General features: G+C 41.5%; 1 protein-coding gene across 1 annotated transcript in view; it reads right to left on the bottom strand.

Moving 5' to 3' along the window:
- Positions 1-21653, bottom strand: part of jcada (junctional cadherin 5 associated a) — a 184333-nt gene that overhangs the window by 68537 nt on the left and 94143 nt on the right. The window contains exon 3 of the mRNA XM_060825045.1: positions 3685-4063. Within this exon, the coding sequence (XP_060681028.1) occupies positions 3685-4001 (317 nt within the window). The 5' untranslated portion in view covers positions 4002-4063. The remainder of the gene's footprint in view (positions 1-3684; positions 4064-21653) is intronic.

Genomic DNA, 21653 nt, shown 5'->3' with positions numbered 1-21653 from the left:
TGAACCTTGTGAGAAGCTACAACTGACCTCTGTAAACCATAAGGAGAAGGAGATGACACTGAAGGTTGAAGGCAATACATTTCTTAAAAGTTGCCTCCTATCAGAAAAAAAACTAATACAAAAGCAGAAATTGTTGGTAAAACTCAACCAGTCTGGCAGCACCTATAGGAAGAAAGCAGAGTTAATGTTTCGAGTCCAGTGACTCTTCTTCAAAACTGATAGCAGCTAGGGAAAAAAAACTGGTCTTATCTGGTACAAGTGTACCCAGAGTACTTTGATAGGGCTGCTTACTTTGACCATTTTGAATATCACAACTCTAACGATCCATCAAAGAAATCAATGATTCCTCTCCCATGTAAATTACTAATAAAACTAAAAGGGAGGCTTGAACAAGACCACGAAAAAATTAAAGAAAAGGTGATCACTGAAACAATAGAGCTGGATAAATTCCACTGTGGTGAGAGAGAACCTAAATAGACAATTAAGAACTTGCAGGAAGATCTTAATCAAGGTAAGGATTCACTATCCTATTCCAACACTGTAAGACAGCGTATCAGCACTGGCATGGTCAAATGTTTTCAGCATGCACTCTGCCAGGAGTATCTCCCGGAATGTGAAGTCAAATGTGAAACTTTCCTGCTGAAAACATTCAACATTGTTTTTGCTCAGTACAAATTCCTGCGTCTACTGTTTAGTTTTAAAGTGAGCCAGGTTGTGTTTCAGCAGAATAGGTAAGACATACGGGTAATTGGCATAGCTTATGAAATCAGTATCGGAGAGTTATTTGCTTTGGCAGCACTGTGTATCATCACAGATGGTTTCAGCAAGTCACTTTCTACGTTGAGAGAGAAGGCAGAAAAAATTATAAATGCAGAGGATGTATCATCCTCGGCCACTCTCCAATATGTAATAGTTAGATCAAGAGCTGCATTTGTTCAGGCCTTTAGCAATTTGGTCGCCTGACCTTTTAGTCATTGATTAACATCTTACATGGGGCGGGGACATTATGAAAACAGAAAACATATTGGCAATGAAACAAGATGAAAAAGATTGTTCTTGTCCTTTTTACTGCCATTACTGCAAATAACTAACTTTGCAATCAATGGGGATGTGGAAAGCCTACAACAGCTTAGAAATTTGCATTACTTAGTAGAGTTAACTTTATGTCAACATAATAGGTGGATTATCATGGAGGAAGGTTTAAAAACGATGGTGAGACCTGGAGGCAGAAACTCTGCCTTTTCCCATTGTCTCTCCTTCCATTTTAGACAGATCCATCTGTCTTTACATGGTGGAGTGGGGTATAATTTCACACAAAGGGAACTGAACTCAGCAGAGTCATGTGCACTTCATAATGAATTAAAATGGACCCTACTTGCGCTCAAGCAAAAAGCCTTAATTCATAGCATGGGTGTCAAGAATTGACGGAGTATGTAAATTCTCTTGAAGAGCCGATAGCAGTCTGTTATGTTTCCAGGATCACTACTTTCTTGATACCCATAATTTAAAGAAATAAAAAGGCTCCAGCTGTCAGTGACAGTTTAAGAAAACCTCCATTGACTGCTTTGATTGACAGTACATCTGGTGTAGATTAGAATAAAATATTTGCTCAGTTTCAATACGGCATTTTTGTCTACGTTTTCCAATGATTATTTTTACGTCAGTTTGGATAATTGACTAAGTCTCAAAGGCTACATTTATCTTAGGAGGAGTCTGCATTCATTGTTGACGGTGTAAAGAGGCAATTCTACGATTGTCTTTGATATGGCGTCTGAATAGAGTTTTGAATTTATAAATGGAAGCTTTGTCACTGTTATGACTGCATAATTAAGAGATATATTAGATTTTTTGCAAGTTTTGTTTTGTTTTCACATAATGCCTGAGCTTTGCCCATGGTGAATACTGAATGAGTGACTATGGATGAGGCTTGGAGGGTGTGACAGGCACTAGAGGTGGGTGAGCAGCAGGCATGAAGGATGAGGGGACAGTGTGGGGTGCATGCATTGGTGTGGATGTGACACTGGGAGTATATGAAGGGCTGTATGATGTGAGTGAACAGTGTGACAGATGAGCACCAAGGGACCTCAAAGATTGTAAAATAGCTGGGACACCTAGAGAACTGAGGTGTGCATTTTAACTAGTTTGCCTCAACACTCGCCCACCATCTTTTCCAACTTCCCTTTACTTCCAGGATCAAATGCAGACTTTATCATGCCCTGCTCCTCCTCCAGCCACACCCCTCTACAAGCTAAAAGTATACTGATCGAGATACGTTTTCCTGAGCTGTGTCCGGGGAATCTGAATATATGTCAACTTGAACTACTTGCCTCAGAAAGGAAAAGATAGCCCGTGCCTCCCATAGCATTGTATTTAGAATGAGAACAGCCCGGGCTATATACCTCTCTAAACAGGCTTATTGCCAGAGAAAGGCCCAACCTGACCTTTTCAGCCATTTGCCAATCCCACTGTGACTCTGAATTACTTATGAGTCAAAGTATTATTTAGTTATTAGTTATCAGGTATTGAAGACTGATAGATCGGCTCTGAGTACTGCTCCCCCCACCCCTGGTTTGTTGCTGGCCCTGTCCTTCAGGCAGTTAGACTACACTCTGTCATTTCAGAGAACTCGAAATGCCCAGTCATGTCCTATCAGTGTCTTTATAAGGAGCACGGAGGTTGCAGGATTACAAGATCCCAAAACCCATGTTCCTAAGTTGTTTGGTGTTGGGAATGGTTTTGGGAAACCAGCATGATGGCAAACGCTAATCATTTTACATCCTATCCATCTCTGTTCCAGACCCTGGTGGGCCCCAAATGGTCTGCCTCCAGAGATCACACACTAGTCCTATAGATCTGAATGATCTAGCAGGCTTTGCATGGTGAATTTACCCATGAAAACATGAGAGCAGTTAACCTGCTTGGAAACATTTTTCCAATATCATGATATTTTTGATTCTATGGGGTTGTGTTCTTGCATCCATTGGCAAGTTGATTTGTGCACAAGTTGGGACAGCATGCAGGACAATATGATGTAGCCATTCATAAGTACAGGAAACAGTTCGTATGTTGGATCTTTAAAATTAAACCCCTGCCTGGGATCACATTCCTTAGTATGAGCAATAGTAAACCGGACATTCGTAAATTGGAGGCCCCTTGTATAGCAATTAAAAAGTACAACCTTGCAATGGAACTCACAATCCAATACAATTTGTGACAATGATTTAAGTGATGGTCACCAAATTGCTTTTTACATTGTAATAGTTTTCTTTCAGCAGTATGGACAGTTGAACTGCCACAGGCACCATTTCATAAAGAGCCCAGCATTTAGTTTTTGTAATTGCAATTGCTATTGATTTTAAGTCATTTGTAATGCTTCCCCTAAGCAACAAGCAGTAGACATCCCTGTAAAATATTTCACAACTTCCAAATAAATCCAAGTTAAATTATGAAAAGAACAGCACTGGAAACCATTGAACAGCTTTCAGAGAATTTATGAAACGAAGGTAAATTCCACTTAATTCTAATGGCGTTCAATCTAGTACAGGTGACCACATATGCAATGAACCCAGTTGTTCAAGCATTCTTCGTTACTGTATAGGAGAGCATCAGCACATTACATCACACCATTCTGATATCTGCTGTAAAGGCTTTTTTGTTTCATTTTGCAACAGCTCGTTAACTCACCATGCTTCCCTTGTGGCAGACGTGGGCAAACGCTGCACATCAGCACAGCAGCTGACACCAGCTTGTCTTCTTGCACTCCTGTCCCTGCCCTCGCTGTCACTGTAGGAGCCCTCCAGACTGCGTGTGTGCCTGCTGGCAGAATAGGCCCCAGTGTCGGTCTCATATCCATTCAGTGTTCCATGGCTAGGCTTGTTCTCTCTCCCTTCGCAACGGCAGCTGGTGTAGGTGTTCTCATCGGAAGGCAGGGGTTTGTCTTTTGAACTTTTCTTTGGGGGTTGATAGCCATGAGAAATCAGGAGGTCCTCCACACTGAACATATTGCTACTGCTTCAGTCACAGCAGGTTGCTCTGTGACAAAACCATGCTGCAGAAGTCATCACTGTATGTATTAAAATAAAAGGAGAAGCAGAATGTAACTCTCGAGACGATTGCTCATTATTTTATCCATTAAGATTCACAGGTCAATAAACCTATTGCTGACATTATCAAGCTTCAGTTTTACTCCGTTCACTTGCCCTTGTATTCTCTGGTCTGACAAACCAATTTGTAACGCTGAACTGCACACGCTCAGAAACACACTATAAATATTTTTGTACTATTTCTCCCCAGATAATATTTCTCTGCTTTTTAGCCAGAGGCAGCTGTGAAGAGATGCTGACTCAGTCTGTTGGCATCAGCGTCTCATATTTTGACAACAGCATTTAGGTCTTAATCGGCATTTCAAAAGGGGGATCTCATTTGTGTTATCCAAAGGCTGCAAGCTAAAAAAAAATTCCATGCATGAGAGCTCCTACAATCTCGACACAAAGCCACTTATTAAGAAGCATCAATGTAGCTCTTATATTTTATCAGTGTTTTAACATTGGAACAATTTATCAAGATACATAGGTACCGCATACACAGCTGTCATTAAAGTGTCCATTGAGACTGAGCACTACTTTTCACTGTGATAATGGTTTGCTATTAATGCTACTTTGTAGAGGTTATGTAAAGATTATAGATTGCCTGCCATCTGTATATTTTTGGTCAAATCTGATGTATGTAGGTGGGACTCCTGCAGTCCTACTGAGAATCGTCTTACAAGAAATTGGCAATGTTTTGATTGATCTGTTACCATTCAGTGATATAAAAGGCCGATATTATGTTTGAACAATTATAACATTGAGGCAGTTCAATGAGATTTAAGCATCAATAACAGTTTTTTCTGCCTATTAAAAGCTTGATCATATTACGTGGATTTTACTTAAAAAAAAACTCCAGGAAGTCTCTGATCTGCTCTGCTCTGAGACTGACTCCCATTCTCAGTTTGGGGTATATGGTACTCTATTACATCCAAGTGCCCTGATGTCTCCCACCTTTCGACAGCTAAAAGACAGAGATGTTTTGGGATCATATTTCATCTTAACAGCATACTTTCAGTCTTGAGAAGGGCTCCCATCATTTCTCTTGCTCCTACAGTGCTCAGTTTTCTATCACTCCCTCCAAATCTATCATTTCTAGTTGGTTGGGTGTGATTAAGGGAGAGTTTCTTCAGGAAAGTGTCTCATTAAATCTTTGAACTGTTAGGGGATAGAGCTTTCAACTCCTCAAAAGTAAATTCCCTAATTCTGCTAGGAATGTGTTAGTGTTGATTGCTGACATCTGTATACTATGGTAATGCAAACTCAAAACAGACTTTAGCAGTTTTGTTTTTGGTTTCAACGTGACAATTTACCCACTCTAATTCTTCTGTAGGGTCAAATCGTGGCCACAAGCTCTAAAGCAGGTAGGACTTGCCTCCCGGTCTAGGGATAGGGACACTACCACTTTGTTACAAGAGGACCCGAGGGATAGCTACCAGTTGCCTTGATATTGTTTTTAGTACAGTCAGTTTTGAGACTCTTGACTTTAAAGGTTGATGGAAATTCTTTTGTCCTGGTTCTTTTCAATGGTGGCTGGCAGTATTCAAAGTAAGAATGTATTTTTTCCTTATCTTTAGATGTATTGCAGGGGTATGTCATGGCTTTTGTGAAAGCTATAACCTTTAGGGCATCAGTTCACTGAGACACACAAACCATGGTTAAAGTTAGCTTTTTCCCTCTTCCCTGTGCATTTTTGACAGGGGAAAACACAAAATACCTCATACCAACATTACTATCAGTTTTAACCATTATGTTTCCACTCTAAGATGATCACTGGTGATTTAAGTTCAGCTTGTAGTGCATCTTTCCATTTGAAACTTCTTTGACATTTGTAGGTGCGACATTCCAGAGTTAGATTTACGTCAGGAGACATTTTTGCTGCATTGGCACATTGGAATTTCAAATTTCAATACTGGTCATTAGGATAGGAGTCAATTTCCTGGGATATTCTGAGTTGGTGATGACATCGATAGCCTGTCATTTGCAGATAGGTGCATCAAACTCTGCAGATTCAGTTCTGGGTTGAGAGGTGGATACTATATAACTATCCCCATCCTCAGTGATGAGGTATCTCAGCACATCAGTGCAAAAGACAAGGCTGAAGTATTTACATTTATCTTTAGCCAGAAGTGTCAGTTGGATGATTTATCCGAATGTCCCTGGCATTATTCAATGCCAGGCTCCAGTCAATTTCATTCACTCCATATGATATCAAGGAACAGCTGAAGGCCTTCGATACAGCAAATGAAGTGGGCTCTGACAACATTCTGGCAATATTACTAAAGACATTTGCTCCAGAACTTGTCATCCCATAGTTCCTAGGAGTGATGACAACCAACAATCTGACCCGGACCTCCCACATAGATGCAATGAACGTGAAGGCACAGCAACACCTCTTCTTCCTCAGGTGGTATAGGAAATTTGGCATGTCCATAAGGACCCTCGCCAACCTTTGGTGGTGCAGCATTGAAAGCATTCTAACCAGGTGCATAAAGGCCTGGTACAGCAACTGCTGTAAGAAGCTATAGAGCCCAGACTATTGCGGAAGCTAACCTCCCATCTATGGACTCTATTTACACAGCTTATTGTTGCAGAAAGACGGAATGGCTGCCAACATCATCAAAAACTCCTCCCACCTTGGTAATACGCTCTTCCAACCTCTCCCATCAGGCAGAAGATATAGAAGCTTGAACACACGCACCAACAGGGTCAAGAACAGCTTCTTTCCTGCTGTTATTAGACTTCTCATGGACCTCTCTAATTTGAAATCTAACATTGATCTTGCTTTGTGCATCTCCTGTGCAGCTTTAACCTTGTATGCCTCACTCTGTCTAAATACCCTATGATCTATATGTCCTTGTTTGCTATGATCTGTCTGCACTGTTAGAAAAACAACTTTTCACTGCACTTAGGTACATGTGACTACAATAAATCAAATCAAATCAAGGTCAAGCTGTTCCAGTACAGCTAGACATTGGCATCTACCCAACAATGTGGAAAATTGTTGAGGTATGTACAATGCACAAAAGACAAGATGCCTCCAATCCAGCCAACTACTACTCCATCAGTTATTCTCAATCAACTGAAAAGTGATGGAGTTTAGATCAGAGTGGTGCTTGAAAAGCACAGCAGGTCAGGCAGCATCCGAGGAGTAGGAAATTCGATGTTTTGGGCAAAAGCCCTTCATCAAAATAGAGGCAGGAAACCTCCAGGGTGGAGAGATAAATGGGCGGGGGGGGGGGGGTCGGGCTGGGGAGAAGGTATTAAGGAGTACAATAGGTGAATGAGGGTAGGGATGGAGGTGATAGGTCAGAGAAGGGGGTGGGGGAAGGTAGCAAAGAGTACAATGGGTGAATGGGGGTGGGGATGGAGGTGATAGGCCAGGGGGAGGGTGGAGTGGATAGGGGGGGAAAGGAGATTGGCAGGTAGGACAGGTCATGGGGACGGTGCTGAGCTAGAAGGTTGGAACTGGGATAAGGTGGGGGGAGGGGAATTAAGGAAACTGGTGAAGTCCACATTGATGCCCTGGGGTTGAAGTGTTCCGAGGTGGAAGATGAGGCGTTCTTCCTCCAGGCATCGGGTGGTGAGGGAGCAGCAGTGGAGAAGGCCCAGGACCTGCACGTCCTCGGTTGAGTGGGAAGGGGTGCTGAAATGTTGGGCCACGGGGTGGTGTGATTGATTGGTGTGGGTGTCCAGGAGATGTTCCCTAAAGCACTCTGCTAGGAGGTGACCAGTCTCCCCAGTGTAGAGGAGACCGCATTGGGAGCAACGGATACAATAAATGGCATTGGTGGATGTGCAGGTAAAACTTTGATGGATGTGGAAGGCTCCATTAGGGCCTTGGATAGAGGTGAGGGAGGAGGTATGGGCGCAGGTTTTGCAATTCCTGTGGAGGCAGGGGAAGGTGCCACGATGGGAGGGTGGGTTGTAGGGGGGCATGGACCTGACCAAGTAGTCACGGAGGGAACGGTCTTTGCAGAAGGCGGAAAGGGGTGGGGAGGGAAATATATCCCTGGTGGTGGGGTCTTTTTGGAGGTGGGGGAAATGTCGGTGGATGATATGGTTATTGCAAAGGTTGGTAGGGTGGAAAGTGAGGACCAGGGAGGTTCTGTCCTTGTTACGGTTGGAGGGGTGGGGTGTGAGGGCAGGAGTGCGGGATGTGGATGAGATGTGTTGAAGGGCATCTTCAACCACGTGGGAAGGGAAATTGTGATCTCTAAAAGTGATGGAAGCAGTGTCAACAGTCCTATCAAACAACCTTCCCACTGATGCACAATCTGAGTCCTATCAATGCCATTCAGAACCTGACCTCATTACAGCTTCAGTTTAAACACAACAGCTGAATGTAATCGTTCTTGTCATTAAAGCCACATTTGACTGACGGTGGCATTAAGGAGCCCTATTAAGACTGGAGTCAATGGGAATTGGTGGAAGTCCCACTGGTTGGTACAAAGGAAGATGGTTATGCTTGTTGGAAGTCAGTCATCTCAGCCCTGGGACTTTTTTGCAAGATTGGATGTACTGGTCTGGTGATGTTACCACTATATTACTAGTGCAGAGATATAAGTAATGCTCCAGAGTCCCAAGTTTGAATCCTGCCATGGCAGATTATGAAATTTGAATCCAATAAAATTTTAGAAAAGAGTCTAATGCTGAGTATGAAACCAGTGTTGATTGTTGGAAAAATATTGTGTTATTTTACTGCAATTCTTAGAAACTGCTTTTTATTCATTCGTGGGATGTGGGTATCTCTGGCTAGGCCAGCATTTATTGCTCATCCCAAACTGCCCAAAGGTCAGTTAGGAGTCAACCACTTGCTGAAAGTTTGGACTCATATGTAGGCTAGATCAGGTAAGGACGGTAATCCTTCCCTAAAGGAAGTGTGCTGGAAGGAAACTGCAGACCCACAGCAATGTCAGTCATCTCAGCTCCAGGATGTATTTGCAGCATTATGACAGGGGCAAGCATTTTTACTTCTATTCTTCCATGAACCCACTACCTGTGAATGAATTTTTTAAAAATTGCTTTGAATTGCTACTCCTCCTCGACCTCCTAATGCACACACCGGCACACACAGAGACACATGTGAATGTACACACCTGCATACACGCACATGCATGCACATACGAATGGGCATGCATGCACACAGACATGCATGATGTGTGTTTGCACACACATGGACAAGCACACAATGCAGATACGCACGCGCACTCACAGACATGTACATACACAAATGCACACAGACAAGCACACACATACAAGCAAGCATGCACACACAGGCACACACATACACACAACACACTCGTGCATGCACACACACGTGTGTGAACACACACAGACACAAGCGCACATGCACACAGACACATGTTCACATGCACACACATGCATGTGTGCACATGCACACAGACACATATGTGTGCACACATATGCATGCACCACACTCCATGATTGGCTGGCTGCCTTTTCTGATAGTCATTTAAAGTTTCTAAGGAGCTGGTGCTGGGACACCTCCATGTTAAAGTGTCCTCTTGTGGAATTAGCCATTTTGAAGTTTGTTGATGTTCTCGAGCTGAAAGGCCTTTGATCTTTCCTCCTGCTTCAAAAACTTACTTTCTGCCCATAATAATGCAGCAATTAAAGGGACCACCTCCATGATGATCCCAATGAGAGATTGTCCTGTTTCTTGCCCACCAATATGAAGCTTCCATGCTTTGTTTTATTTCATTACAGATGCTGTGACTGTAGTAAGCTCAAGAGCAGGATTGAGACATATTGGATGGGATAAAAACAGTGAGGGACAAAATATTAAGCTGTTTAACTGCTTTGAAAATGGATAAACCACATAGGTTCTGAATAAAATATATCCTTTGGTAGTTAATGAAATCAAAGAAGAAGTAGAGAATGTTCTGGCCATCATCATCTGACCACAGACCCCCTGCCGGAGAACTGACAGAGTCATAATATTGTACCATTCTTAAAAAGAGAAGCTGGAGTAGCCCGAGTAAGTACAAGCTAATCAGCCTAACCTCAGCAAATTGTTAGAAAATTGTTGATAATCTCGTTATTACGAGAGGCAGAGATCAATGAAGGAAGTGGAAGTGGCTTCAGTTATATGGAAAATGATTGAAAAAAATAAGGGGAGGGGAGGGCTCAGCACAGGTTCTTAATGTTTCCAGAACAAGTGATAGGACAGAGAGTATGAAAAGGGTTGGGAATCTAACTTCAGGCTCAGCGGATAAGGGGACAACTGTGAGAGGGGCACAATCAACGTAGAACTGAGGGCGTTGGGCTTAAATGCACATAGCGTACCACATGAGCTTGTAGCATAGATTGCAATTGGTGGAAATGATGTTGTGGGTATCACAGAAATGTGGTTGCAAGGGAATCAGGGCAGGGAACTAAATATTCAATAACACGCATCCAGTTGAAAGGACAGGCAGATGGACAGAGGTTGCCTGTTAGTGAGAAATGAAATGAAATAAATAGCAAGAGGTGATATAGAGTCAGAAGGTGTAGAATCTGTATGGCTAGAGTTGAGGAAATGCAAAGGGAAAAAAAAACCTGATGGGAGTTACGTACTGGCCTCCTAGCAGTAGTCAGGATGTAGGGCAGAAAATAAATCAGGAAATAGAAAAGGCATGTAAGAAAGGCATTATTATAATAATCATGGGGGCTTCAAAATACAGGTGGACTGGGAAAAGCAGGTTGGGAGTGGATCTCAAGAAAAGGAATTCATGGAATGTCTACAAGATTATTTTTGGAACAGCTTGTAGTAGAGCCCACATATCAGCCATGATTGAATGGAACAGCAGACTCGATGAGCTGAATGGCTTAATTCTGCTCCTATATCTTATGGTTTTATGGGAGTTGTAGGGGAGGAGGAGGATGCAAGGGGGTTTAGAGGGAGAAACAAGCCTCAAGTGATGATGGTGGTTGAAGAAAAAGGCTGCAAATGGGGGAGAGAGCTGCAAGGGGCAACAGAAAACAGGTTTAAACTTGTCAATAAAGGATTAACAAGCTAACTGGGAACAAAGAAAACTTGAAATCACTATGGTCATGAATTCCTTACCAGTTAGTATAGAATCTCTAGCTTAATTCAGGAGATACAATTGGGGGGACAAAATGTGGTGGATGCTATTGTAATGAACACTGTCAATTGTTATACTTAAATCATGAAAAACAAGGAATCAATTATGAAGGTTCCTTGCACATTATTAGTAACAGTGCTCCAGTCATAAAGGTATCCCTTTTTGCAAGCTCTTACAGCTTCTCCTCCTTCCCCACAACTCGCTTTTTCAGTGTCCTACTCTCCTCTACTGGACTTGCAGCCTCTTTGTTCCCCATTAGTTCCCATTAGGCCTCCATTATCCTTGCTAATGCCTCCCTTACCTTAAGCCTGGCAGACGGAACTTCTAACAGATGCAAATTGTGGACCTGGCAAAATGCACCTCCCCATCCACACCCTCTACCCCACTTCCTATCTTTGGCAAAATGTGATGCCTTCCAAGTATTGACAAAAAAAGCGCTTTAATCTTGGCAGGTGCCCCATTCCTCGTCTCTACTGTCCTTAATTTATTCCTTATTTTTATTTCCTTATTTCCATTATTGTTCCTATTTGAGTCACAGGCAGCTTCTCCCCCACACTTGCTGCTGATAAGTTCACTAGTGAATCTACCAGTAGCACACACGGAAGAGAAACAGCCTCAAATGAGGCAAGCAGCTCCTCACCCATTATATCGACAGGTCAAACTTTCCTCAATCAGCTTCCCCGCCGATTAATGTTTCCCCGCTGTTTAGGAGATCCTTGGTGGTGAATTTGCCCATTGTCTCTCTGTATTTCCGGCACTGCTGACCTTTGTTAACAGTCTTTCAAAGGAAAATGCAGCCTTCTTTATGTAAGGAAATAAATACTGAACATCATACTCAGGTGCAGTCTGACCAAGGCTCTATACAATTGCAGAAAGACCTTTTTACTCCTGAACTCAAATTGTCTTGCAATAAAGGCCATGTCGTGTGCCTTCCGAATTGCTTGTTACAACCTTCTATCAGTTTTCAGTGACTTATGAAGAATGATACTTGGATTCTTTCATACACAATCTCTTATCTTTTAAGAAGTGTTTTGCTCTTCTGTTTCTCTGATCAAAGTACTTCACTTTATTAAATCCATATTTAATTCGAACTGGCATCTTTTTGCCCAGCCATGTATCCTGTTTAAATTCCCTTGAAGCCTCTTTGCATTTTCCATAGAATTCATACTCTCACTCATTTTGTGTCATCAGCAAAGTTGGAAATATTATATTTGGTTCCTACATCCGAATCATTGATATAGATTGTGAATAGCTGGGCCACAAGCACTGATCTAGCCTGTTGATTTGAGGATGAGTTATTTATTCTTACTTTCTGCTTTCTGTCCATTAGTCAATGCTCAATCCCACCCAGTACTGCCAATTCAATGTGCTCTAATTTTGCTTACCGATATCCTGTATGGAAACTTACTGGAAGCCGTCTGAAATTCATAGATTCATAGAATCATAGAGTCAGCCAGCATGGATCCTTTGGCTCAACTCATCCATGCTGACCAGGTTTCCTAAACTGAACCAGTCCCACTAACCTGCATCTGATCCATATTCCTCTTCATCCCACATCCGTGTACCTGTCCAAATGTCTTTTAAATTTTGTAATTGACCTCACCTCCACCACGTCCTCTGGCAGCTCATTCCATGTACGCACCACTCTCTGCGTGAAAAAAGTTGCCTTTCAAGTCCCTTTAAAATTTTTCCCCTCTCACCATAAACATATGCCCTCTAGTTTTGGACTCCCCTAGCCTGGCGAAAACAAAAACTTGGGTATTCAACTTAACTATGCCCCTCATGATTTTATAGACCTTTAAAAGGTCACCCCTCAGCCTCCTGCACTCCAGGGAAGAAAATCTCAAATTATCCATCTTCTATTTTAATTCAAACCCACCAGTCTTGGTAACATCCTTGTAAATATTTTTTGCACCCTTTCCAGTTTAATAATATTCTTCATATAGCAGGGCATGCAGAATTATACACAGTACTCCAAATATGGCCTCACTCATGCCATGTACAGCTGTAACATCAAGTCCCAATTCCTGTATTCAATATGCCAATTAGAGAGCAGGAAGGTATTAATGACGGGCATATTGCTTTGTGCCTTAACACTAGGAGGAGTATTTCCTCCATATACTCAGTGCAACCATAGTTTCACAGTTGGCCATATTATAACAACAAGCTGGCTTGACACAGACTAATAATAAAGTTTCAGTTATCGATTCATAGGTATATGCAGGGCTTAACCAATTACAAGATCTTGTACTTAGTCCACCTAGCAAGTGATTCCTCAGTAAATCATGGAAATATATAATCAGAACATTTCAGCACATGAGATTCTCAACTTCTCAAATGGAGTAAATTGATTGTAATATTCATTTTAAGGACACTTTCTGGTATTAAAATGTCAATGAAAATAGAATTGACTAAAATATTTAAGAAAAAGTCAATAATAGGACTCAGGATGAAGAGTCCCAGTATTTACCATTTGAACTTCCTAACCAGGCTCTGCACAAAGTCTCGGCCTAAGGTGGCAACACTCATAAAATTTCACTGTGATTATATTCTCATCACAGATTGGAATTTGAGATAAATTGTTACCTGCAAGTTATGTCTTTTTTTAATCAGCTAGGGTGCTGTGCTGAAATGCCTCACTCATTAAGTTAAGGATAGTTTTGGATTTAAAGAAGAACTTCATAATGAGAGGAAACAACATTAAAACATAATATATGAGCTCTTATTAGTATTTAAAAAGGGACAGCAGAGACAGAAAAAATTATCATTGAAATAAGGAAATGGCAGAAGTACTGAACAAATGTTTTGTGTCTATTTTCACAGGATACACAACTTTCATTCCAGAAACAGTGGATAATCTATATGCTAAAAAAAGTGAGAAAGTTAAGGTAATTAATATCAGCAGAGAAAAACACTGGAGAAATTTAAGGAGCTAAGTTCTGGCGCATTCTCAGGGCCTGATGGTCTAGGGTTCTAAAAGAACTAGCTGCAGAGCTAGTGGATGTGCATACTATGATTTTCAAAGATGCATTAGATTTGGAAATTACCTAGTTAGATTGGTATCATTTCTGACTAATATGAAGTTAAATTGCTGCACTAAAAGAACTGAAAGTCTTTGGAATTCTTTACTGCAAAGTGTTGTGAATGCGCCATCCTATTTATTTAAGGCTGAGACAGACAGATTTTGGTTGTTGTAGAGAATCAAGGAGAAGTGGATGGGAAGGCAGAATTGAAGCCATGATCAACCGTGATTATATTGAAAGGCAGAGCGGGCATGACAGGCAATACGGTCAGCTCCTGCTCTAATTTCTCCCATTCTTGTGTTAACAGAGAGGCCATTCAGGAAGGATCATCAATTTAAAGCAATTAATAGAAGGATTAGCAGGGAGATGTGGAGAATAGCTTTTCACTCAGAGGTCAGTAGGTCTCAGTAGGCTGGATGGCTGGTTTAAAATACAGAGTGAAGCCAACACCATGGGCTCAATGTCTGCAGCAGCTGAGATTGCTATGAAGAACTCTCCTTCTCCACCTCTCCCCTCACCTGATCGTGGTAACTCTTGGGTTAAACCATCACCAGTCATTTCCCTCTAATGAGACGCTGGGACTATGGCAACGTTTTGTGAGGCCTGAAACTCAATGCCAGGAGAAACAGAAGCCGTGTTTACACTCTATAATACTTGGATATGCACTTGAAGTGCCAAAACATATAGACCAATGAACCAAGAACTCAAAACTGGGATTAGGCTGGATTGCTTCGGTCACCTGGCACTAATACGATGGGCCAAATGATATCCTGCTTCACAATAAATTATTTATTATTTATGGCAGGAGCCCTGTCAGGGTAGGGGAGCTGAAGTGTGATACAGCGACAAAAAAATTTCCTTGAAGTCTACTTTTACTTGATGGATGGAAGCAAACATACCTGATCTAATTCTTCACATTCCACTATGTTAAGTGTCAGCTGAGTTTCAGTGGTGTTGCTCTTGTTTCATGAGTCAAAAGAATACTATCTTCTCAGAAATGCCAGCTTAATTGCAAAACCATGTCCTATTAGGGGGATTCAAAAGATTTTACAATACTATTTAAACCTGAACAGGGAAGATCTCCCCTTGTTCCAATCTTTAGCTCTCAACCAACATCCTGGAGTGGATTATTTGATTAATCTTTTGCTGCTGTTATGGGAATTTGCCATATGAAGATTGGCTATCACGACTCCAATACTACAGTAGTGACTTGAAATTACTGCACAGAAGCCAGTATCCCGTGACCAAGTCACCCTTTTATTTACATGTTCAGATTACAAGAGCTCTGACCAGGCAGCATAGAGTCAGTTCCGAGAATGAGGAGATTCTCAGAATCTCCTGTTTATATCTGTCAGCCAGGGCTCCCTGATTTGCCCAGGTTAACAGCTCAGAAATCGAGTAGCTCATAGTCAATAGACCTGGCCCCTATTCCAATCACTACGTGACTACAGTTCAAAATTACCACATTGGCTGTACTTTGGGACATCCTCAGGTTACTGAAGGTGGTACAGAAACATTGTTCTTTCTTCCGTCTTTGATTAACAAATGTCACCAATACCATGTAACTAGAATACTAGATCTTCAAATGTTGAACTAATACTTATACAGTTTTTAAAACATTTTTTTTCACCAACACTTTCTCAAGGTCAATTGTGAAGGAAAAAAAAATGTTGCCCTAATCACTGACAGTCACATCCTATAAAAGAATAAAAAAAAGTCCAATGATACCATGTTGACCTTCCTTCCATCCTTCTTCATTTAATGACTAAAATAACCCTCTTTTCCCTTCTCCCTCTTGTGTTTATCTACACCCCCATTAAATGCTTCCCCAAAGAAGAAAACATTTTTTTCTGCAGTAAAAGTAAAATACATGCATGGCATGGTGGCTCAGTGGTTAGCACTGCTGCATCACAGCACCAGGGTCCCAGGTTCAATTCCAGCCTTGGCAACTGTCTGTGTGGAACTTGCACATTCTCCCCGTGTCTGCGTGGGTTTCCTCCCACAGGCCAAAGATGTGCAGGTCAGGAGAACTGCCCATAGTGTTAGGTGCATTAGTCAATGGGAAATAGGAATGGGTGGGTCACTCTTCAGAGGGTCGGTGTGGATTTGTCAGGCCGGAGGGCCTGTTTCCACACTGTAGGGAATCTAATCTAATCTATAGTAACATGCGGTTACTGGAAATCTGAAATAAAAACAGAATATGTTTGAGTCTCAGCAGGCCTGGCAGCATCTTTGGAAATAGGAACTAAGTTAGTGTTTCCAGTTTAACATGAGTCTTCCTCAGAAATCTGAAGATGAGTCACACATACAAAACGTTAACTTTGCTTTCTCTTGACAGATGCTGCCAGACCTGCTGAGTTTCTCCAGCATGTTCTGTTCTCATTTCTTTCTGTGGTTTTGCCTTGAAACTTTCAGCAATAATCATTATAATGGAGAAACCTATTCACCCTTTTTCTCTTATCTGTTTGCAGCAAACAAATGGATCATTGTTAAAATGGGAATAATAAGGTAGGAATAGAAGTAGGCCAATTGGTCCATTGAGTCTGCTCCAATATTCAATGACATCATGGCTGTCCTGACAATCCTCAATTTTCTGCCTTTTTCCCATAACTCTTGATTCCCTTATTGGTTAAAAATCTGTCTCGGGTCTTGAAAATATTTAATGGCCTAGCTGGGCAAATTTAAAACATTTTGTTTTTGGGAAACACACATTACCTGGTTGCTGTATTTACACATTAATGTTTGGACCATAAGACCATAAGACATAAGAGTGAGAGTAAGGCCATTTGGCCCTTCGAGTCCACTCCGCCATTTAATCATGGCTGATGGGCATTTCAACTCCACTTACCTGCAAACTCCTCGTAGAACTTATCAATCTCTGCCTTGAAAACATTTAACGTCCCGGCCTCCACTGCGCTCTGAGACAATGAATTCAATAGGGCCACCACTCTCTGGCTGAAGAAATGTCTCCTCATTTCCATTCTAAATTGACTCCCTCTAATTCTAAGGCTGTGTCCACCGGTCCTAGTCTCCCAGCCTAATGGAAACAACCTCCCAGCTTCCACCGTTCCTAAGCCATGCATTATCTTGTAAGTTTGTATTAGATCTCCTCTTAGGCTTCTAAACTCTAATGAATACCATCCCATGATTCTCAGCTGTTCATCGTAAGTTAGGCCTACCATTCCAGGAATCATCCGTGTGAATCTCCACTGGACCACTCCAGTACAAATATGTCCTTCCTGAGGAGTGGGGCCCAAAATTGGACACAGTATTCTAAATGGGGCCTAACCATAGCTTTATAAAGTCTTAGAAGCACATCACTGCTTTTAAATTCCAACCCTCTTGAGATAAATGACAATATTACATTTGCTTTTTTAATCACAGACTCAACCTGCAAGTTAAGAGAATCCTGGAGTAGCACTCCCAGATTCCTTTGTACTTTGGCTTTATGAATTTTCTCACTGTTTAGAAAATAGTCCATGTCTGTATTTTTTTTCCAAAGTGTAAGACGTTGCATTTGTTCATTAAACTCACTACAAGAAATTAAAGCTAGTAATTAACAGTAAAAGTAATTATTGAATAACGTGATAATTTTCCATATTAAAAATCACACAACACCAGGTAATAGTCCAACAGGTTTAATTGGAAACACACTAGCTTTCGGAGCGTTGCTCCTTCATCAGGTGATCGAGTCCTCTACAATCACCTGATGAAGGAGCGTCGCTCCGAAAGCTAGTGTGTTTCCAGTTAAACCTGCTGAACTATAACTTGGTGTTGTGTGATTTTTAACTTTGTACATCCCAGTCCAACACCGGCATCTCCAAATCATCATTTTCCATGGTCTCCTAATCAACCTCTTTATCCAGTTAGGAAATGTAGAACCTCACTTATTAAGGTTGTGAACTATTTAAGCAGATGTTAAAAGTGTCACATCTTAAATATTTTCTTTTTACTTGCTGCATCCAATCTTCCTTTTCCTCTTTTTAGTTTTCTTTGTATGTCTATTTTGACATTAAGTTTATTCATTCAAATTTACATTTTTTAACCCATTACTAGAGGTTTCTGAATTCTTTGACCTTATTGGTTGTGGAAATGCCTATGTGTTCTACAACACTCAGCTGACTATTTCATTTCATGCACCGTTACCAACTCAGACTTGAAGCAATTTTGTGGGTAAGAAATGCTAAAACTAAAGAAATGATAAAACAAACAATTCTAATAAAGGGGCATGAGGTGAGATGCTCCACTTTAGTATTGAATAAACACCAAACATGTTAATTAAGGACCACCGCAATTTCTATGATACAGAATAAGATGAGCACAATGAACTGGAAGTCTATTTTCATTTGTATCTATCTTGGGATCTTCTAAAATAAATAACTGACTTGAATCTTGTTCTCAGTGAGATAAAGATCCAGCTGTTTTTATTTCCTGCAATACAGCTCCACTGGGATGAATGTTTATGTTGAGTCTGTTTTGCTGGAGGCATCCATGAACACCTGGATACTGGCAGTGTTAAATTATACAGAGTTATACAGACTTTACAACAGACAAATAGGTCATTTTTTATAGAAGTCTTGATGCAGCGCATGAGCAAGCCTTCCTGTTGTCTTTGTGTGGCCAGTTTAGGTATATCCAGTAAATATGGATTTGGGACTTGCCAGACTTAACTGTGTCTTGGTACTCCTCTAGAAAACTTTGAATAAAAACTTTTAAGGCAACTCCCTGAATAAGACGACCGCAGTGTAAATGAAAATTTATTGCAGGGATTGAGGAGGTGGGTTGAACATAAACCCTCTTGGTGGTCTTTGGCTGGATTCTCTGGCTTCCTCCATGGGGGAATGAGATCTGCAAAAGGGATAAAAGTTAAGGGATCTCTCCCCACCTCTACAAATGCACAGGCCATGGGTTGGAGAATATATGCAGGGGTGTGTAAGCTGGATGCATTAGTCAGGGGTTAAATGCAGGGGAATGGGTCTGGGTGGGTTACTCTTTGGAGGATCAGTATGGACTTGTTGGGCCGAAGGCCCTGTTTCCATCCTGTAGGGATATTGTGACAATTCTAAAAAAAATTACTCCTGAAAGACTGGCATAAGGGATAAAAGCATTGCTTTTGCAAAAGCAGCAATGGTCTCACTTTGGTAGCCAGTTAGTGACTGATCTCACTACTATTTGTTTGCTTTAAGATCTTTGAGGATTTTGTGATACTCATCATCTTTAATGTTGATTAAGCTAATTAACATAAGAGGCTCAGCATGGGATTAATGTGTTTAATCATCACCTGCATTGAAAATGACTTCAAGAATCTGAAGACAGGCACAATGCTATTGGCCCTGGCAGCTGCCTATGATACATTGTGGCACATAGGACAGCTCCTAAAGCTGCTCAGAGTGTTTCCAACCCAGTGTGGGGCAATTATTGAAATACTCCTTTGCATCAAATGATTTACACTCCACCTTGGACATGGGCGAAGGGTATGGAGAAGACTGCTGAACAGACTACCACAGGCTTCAGTGCTAGCCCCAGTGCTGTTCAACATATATACAGATAGTCTGTGAACAACTATGTCTCTCAAATGGTGGCATCCATTATGCCATACACGTTCCTAGAAGCCGCTGGCCTCTGATTGGCTGGCAACTCCTGGTGACCCAAAACACCAATGCCGAGGCCCCTGAAAGGGCAAGATACTCTCCTGTATGCGCTCCCCTGTCACATTTTAATGATGGGGATGGGTGGGCAAAGAGTAATTATCTTGCCAGGGGGCAGTATGTTAGTTACCAGATAACACCTATCCACACATTGAAAAAAGTTTGAAAATCTCAGCTGAATTGATGGACCAATCACCTTAAAGTCAACAAAAGAGGAGGAGATCATTTGGCTCTGGAGATTTGTATTTGCTAAATAAATTTTTTTTATTGCTTAGGAAGATAGGAACAAGAGTAGGCTATTCAGCCCCTTGAGTCTGTTTCTCTATTCAATGAGATCATGGCTGATCTGTGGTCTAACTCCATATGCCTGCCTTTGGCTCACATCTCCTCGCCATTTTGCCTTAAAAAAAGATTTATCTCAGATTTAACTGATCCAGCATCCACTGCCATCTGTGGAAGAGAGTTCCAAAGTTCTCCCACCCCTTTGCGTGTACAAATGCCCCCCTAACATCTCTCCTAAATGGTCTGGCCCTCATTCTCAGACTGTGCTCCCTACCTGTAGAGTGCCCAACCAGTGGAAATAGTTTATCATTACTTACCCTGTCTTTTCCCATTGATACTCAGACAGTAGTCAGGGTATGGAATACTTTGCCTGCAACGGTAGTAGATTCGCCAACTTTAAGTACATTTAAGTTGTCATTGGACAGGCATATGGACATACATGGAATAGTGTAGGTTAAATGGGCTTCAGATTGGTATGACAGGTCGGCGCAACATCGAGGGCCAAAGGACCTGTACTGCGCTGTAATGTTCTATGTTCTATATATCTCTTTTACTGCTTCTTTGACAAGGAGTCTTCCCCTGGTCAGTGGACTCTTTCATTTTTAAACTAAACATATCTTTCTTGTCTCCTCTGTAAGAATTCTCAAGGAATCATACCATCCCCAGCAGTTTGATATACAGCTCAATCAGCTCCAACTCCCTTCCCACTGCAATCGCAATAAATACAGCACCCACCCTCGCTTCTCATCATCCAAGGCTTAAAGCTCTACCATGTATAACAGTGGTTTACATGTACCTCTTTCAATTGAGTACTACACTCACAGTGCAGGCTCCTCTAAATTGAAATTAAAAAGTGTGGATGTGATGGCTTTTTTATTCATTCATAGGATTCAGGACTAAGTCAGCTTTTAATGCCCAGACAACTGTTAAAAGTCAACTACATTGCTGTGAGTCTGGACTCACATGTACACCAGACCGAATAAGGACAGAAAATTTCCTCCCCTACAACATTAGATGGATTTTTATGACAATTAACAGAGTTGCCATTGGGATAGCTTTTTATTCCAGAATGTTTTTTAATTGAATTTAAATTTCTTCATCTGCCATGGTGGAATTCAAACTCATGTCTGCAGAACAGTAACCCAAGTTCTGGATCACTAATCCAATAACATGACCACTAGGCCACTGCCTCCCCCACGTTTTAACAGTGAAGGTCCAGCAGTCCATTGTTTTAATTCTCCAGGCCGACATCCCTATCCTCAGCCTGCTGCACTGCTCCAGTGAAGCTCAATGCAAGCTTGAGGTCACTGCAGACTGCTCACAGGTGAAGTTACACAATTTGCTATGGTTCCTGACAGGATATTTCAAACTATTAAGTTCCCAGGTGATTTAACCCTTGGTTATTCATCACCCCCATCAGTCAGTGCCTTAAGGTTAATTTTAATAGGAACCCCTTCCTTAGGGATACTTTTTTTCTAGACTTAAATGAACTTACGGTTCAAAGGAATCAATGAACTAGGCATTCTT

Source organism: Hemiscyllium ocellatum, chromosome 5, assembly GCF_020745735.1.
Source record: "Hemiscyllium ocellatum isolate sHemOce1 chromosome 5, sHemOce1.pat.X.cur, whole genome shotgun sequence".
Lineage (NCBI taxonomy): Eukaryota > Metazoa > Chordata > Chondrichthyes > Orectolobiformes > Hemiscylliidae > Hemiscyllium > Hemiscyllium ocellatum.
Note: the sequence above shows the minus strand (reverse complement) of the source record. Positions and strands in the feature narration are given on the sequence as shown.